Source organism: Galeopterus variegatus, unplaced genomic scaffold (genome assembly GCF_000696425.1).
Source record: "Galeopterus variegatus unplaced genomic scaffold, G_variegatus-3.0.2 Scaffold1198, whole genome shotgun sequence".
Classification (NCBI taxonomy): domain Eukaryota; kingdom Metazoa; phylum Chordata; class Mammalia; order Dermoptera; family Cynocephalidae; genus Galeopterus; species Galeopterus variegatus.
Genome location: NW_007727309.1, coordinates 307,937 through 311,321, shown reverse-complemented (window position 1 = coordinate 311,321; position 3,385 = coordinate 307,937). Strand labels below are relative to the sequence as shown.

At 38.9% G+C, this 3,385-nt stretch overlaps 1 protein-coding gene across 1 annotated transcript in view; it reads left to right on the top strand.

The window, feature by feature from the left end:
• The first annotated feature begins 2,722 nt into the window (after positions 1 to 2,722).
• Positions 2,723 to 3,385, top strand: part of LOC103592671 (neurexin-3-beta) — a 61,090-nt gene continuing 60,427 nt past the window's right edge. Inside the window, exon 1 of the mRNA XM_008575471.1 lies at positions 2,723 to 2,782. Coding sequence (XP_008573693.1) covers positions 2,723 to 2,782 — 60 coding nt within the window. The remainder of the gene's footprint in view (positions 2,783 to 3,385) is intronic.

Below are 3,385 nucleotides of genomic sequence, written 5' to 3'. Positions count from 1 at the left end.
TTTTCAAATTTAGATTTTTTAGAGAGTTCTGTTCCCATTAACTAATTTTGGTCAGGCTGAATTCAATATCTTTAGTTTGGGACAAGTCTGTTTAAAGCCTTCTCATTTCATAGAAATGTGAGCCAAGAAAGGCATGAACGTAGTCATCTCCAGGAGTGGGTGGAGAAAAGAAAGAAAAGGAGTATCTTGAAAAACTAATGACCTAAATTCTGGAGGACAGTTTTAAAATTCACAGGGTGTTGTGCCAATCAAGATACTCAGGCACATAGAGGCAGGATACAAGGGTCACTTCAGATGGCATCTTAACTAGACTAGAGCTTTGTCTCTGTGTCTCCATCATTAAGAACCTGACTCATGACATGCCTCCATCTTTCACACTTGAGTAGGACCAGTTAAAATCATTTATGTATCATTTCAACATAACAATGTCAGTTGCTTTTTTTGAAGGTGACTGTAAAGGGGATGATTAATCAGAATAAGATGACAGGAGTGTAGATATCACACGCATCCAGTCTTACCACATGCTAAGGTTGTTTCTGTGTTGGGCCTCAGTTGGGTGAGTGATGGGGATGGGAAAGAGGGAGTTAATGGCTTCTAACAAGCTTGCCCAAGCTCAAGGGTTTTTCTAGCCTTAGTTCAGTAAAAAAAAATCATCCAGTTGTGTGTGTGTGTGTTATGTGTGTACGTGTGTGTTAGCATTGATCAAAGATAAGACTATGCAATGTCAACAATTTAGTGAAGAAAATCTTAATAGATAAATTTAAAATGAGATAGTCAAACTTTTCAAATCTCATTAAACATTATAGGTTTAACTGGAATTCAGGGAGCACCAGGTAATTGACAAATATCTCAGGCATCCTTTATCTAGAGAATGAACATTCATAATGAAGCTGGATGGAACCCCCCACCCCTCCAATGAGGTTTAAAGCTCCAACTCCATCTCAAAATAAAAGTATATGTAGAGGGGAAAGAGCTAAAACACCAAGCATTTGAAGGAATTTAATTCTTTTTAATGTGGAACAGCTGCAGAGATGTATGGCTGTTTTCTGTAGGACTTTGGAATATTTATGGGCCTCTCTCTTTTTCTTTTTCACTGGAAGAAAGGAGATCATCATTCTTGAGAGTGTTATTTATAATTTCATAAAGCTGTTCTGTGGCAGGACTTATTTTATCTCACGCTTGATCTCGGTCAAATAACTGTGCTTCCAAGGAGCTGGGTGGAGAAAAATGCTTAGCCCCCAAAATGATTAGCCTATTACCTACCAGTATAAGATGAAGGGCCAAAGGCTGGAATTTGAAGTCACAAAAGGCAATTTGGCAGTAAAGAAGAGACATGGTGAAACTGTCTCGACAGTTATATTCACAGCAGTAGACGCTTCTCTCAGTGCCAAATAATGAATAATAATGAACACTGTGGAACCATCCCTGTGCCGAGATGGGGCAGAGGTTTTCAGAGTAAATAATTAGAAGCAGGTGATTATGAAAACAATAACTCATTGGAGGAAAATGAGAAATCAGGTTTGCGAAACTGAGAGAATCGAAAGGTAAATATACCCGTAAATTTACTTAGGTGGAGAGTGTTTGGATATTTCTTCTGTCCCAGTTTTCTTCTAAGGTAATTTCAATAAACACTGGTAGGAAAAAAAAGGAATATAAATGCAATAAAATTTTTTTTCAGGAAAGGCATGAAGAGGCCTCCTGCCAGAGAGATATTTTATTGAAAGATGTTATAATGCCTATCTTTAGTTTTATGAGTCCTAATACAGAACCAAGTAATTTCAACATGTGGATTAAAAATATGAAATACATATTTTAAAACAGAGTACTATGAATTATTATTGTTAATATGTATGGGCAGAAGAATATGTTCCCCCTCTTGAGAAAGCAAGGTAAAATGTTTAATCTGTGCTGTGGATAAATGTTGCATACCAGGCACTATGTTCAGAAAACACGTGTATTGGCCTGCAAAGGAATGTGGCAGATAACACCAATGAGATGTGGAGAGGGGAGGAGGGACATCTGATAGGGCAGGATATTAAATTCATGCTCATTATCTATGTGTTCAAGAACAACATGATGACTGGAGTGGCTGTCATACTGTCCTTCTAGTCCAGCTCCTCTTTCCAGCCATCCTGTTCTCCTTGTAGGTGGACAAATAAACTGTGCTTCTTCATGCCTCTGAGTCTTTGCACGTACTGTTTATTTCACATGAAATGCCCCTCTCCCCCTCCCACCCACAGCCCAGGCGTCCCCTGCTTCACCAGTGCCTGTCCTTGAGGGCTCATGTCCCATGTCCCCCTGCCTAGGAGATCGCTCTCTGCTCTTTGCCTTCTTAGCACCTTACACTTGCTCTTGTCTGGCCATTCAGTTTACTATGCTGCTTCCTTGTCTGTCTCATCAGAGACTGTGAATTCCCAAAGCACAGGAATTATGTCTTACCTATCACTTTATCCCTTGTAAACGTTACAGTGATTGACACATAGGTGTTCAATAAATATTTATTAAAGTAATAAACGAATGAACAAAATGAATGAACAAAGCACCTTGAGGATACAGTCCTATGCCACTGATGGTGGGTCTAGCAGCCCAGCTACTGTCTGAACTATTTGCTTTGTGGGTGGGCCACAGATCTGTTATTATTTCTTGAATAACTTACAGGTAATATTGGTATTTGACATATGGAAACCATAATATGTAAACACTTTAAGCTTAGCCGTCGGAAATGATGAGAGCTTCAGACAATCATAGTGAGGAAATAAATGTGGAGAAGATGACACGGGAGGTACTTGATGAACATTCCCAACATAACTGCACAAATAGAAGAGTTTCCCAAAGCAGTTCTATTACCTGAAATAGCACGGGCGGTGGGCAGTTAATTGTAGTTAGCAGGTACCACTACACATGTCTATACTCTTGGTTATTGTGACTGCCAAAAGAGTTAATATGCATCAACCGTTTATCACAAAGCCTGAACATAGCAAGTGCTTAATAAGTGTACTAGTAGTCAGGATTCCAGATAGTTCTGATAGTCATTTTTCTTCCCCACAGGAGTACTAACTGCTTTTATTTCTAAAAAATTAAAAGTAATTATGGAAATGGTTGTGATTATGGGAAAATACACACACATGCACACACACATAGACTAATGTTATTGCATTTTATTTAAAGACAAAAGTCCATAGTTCTGTTCTACTCATAACAATTCTGGTCTGAGTCTGTGTATATCTACAATAGTGAAACATGCACCACCAGCCATGAGAACCACTCGTCAAAGAAGTGTGCCCTCTCTTTCATGGTTCAGCATCAGACCTTCCATTTGCTTATATCTGGGGAAGAATACAGACAAGAAAAAAAAAGCTGCTGAGAGAAAGCCCTGTGTTTTCTG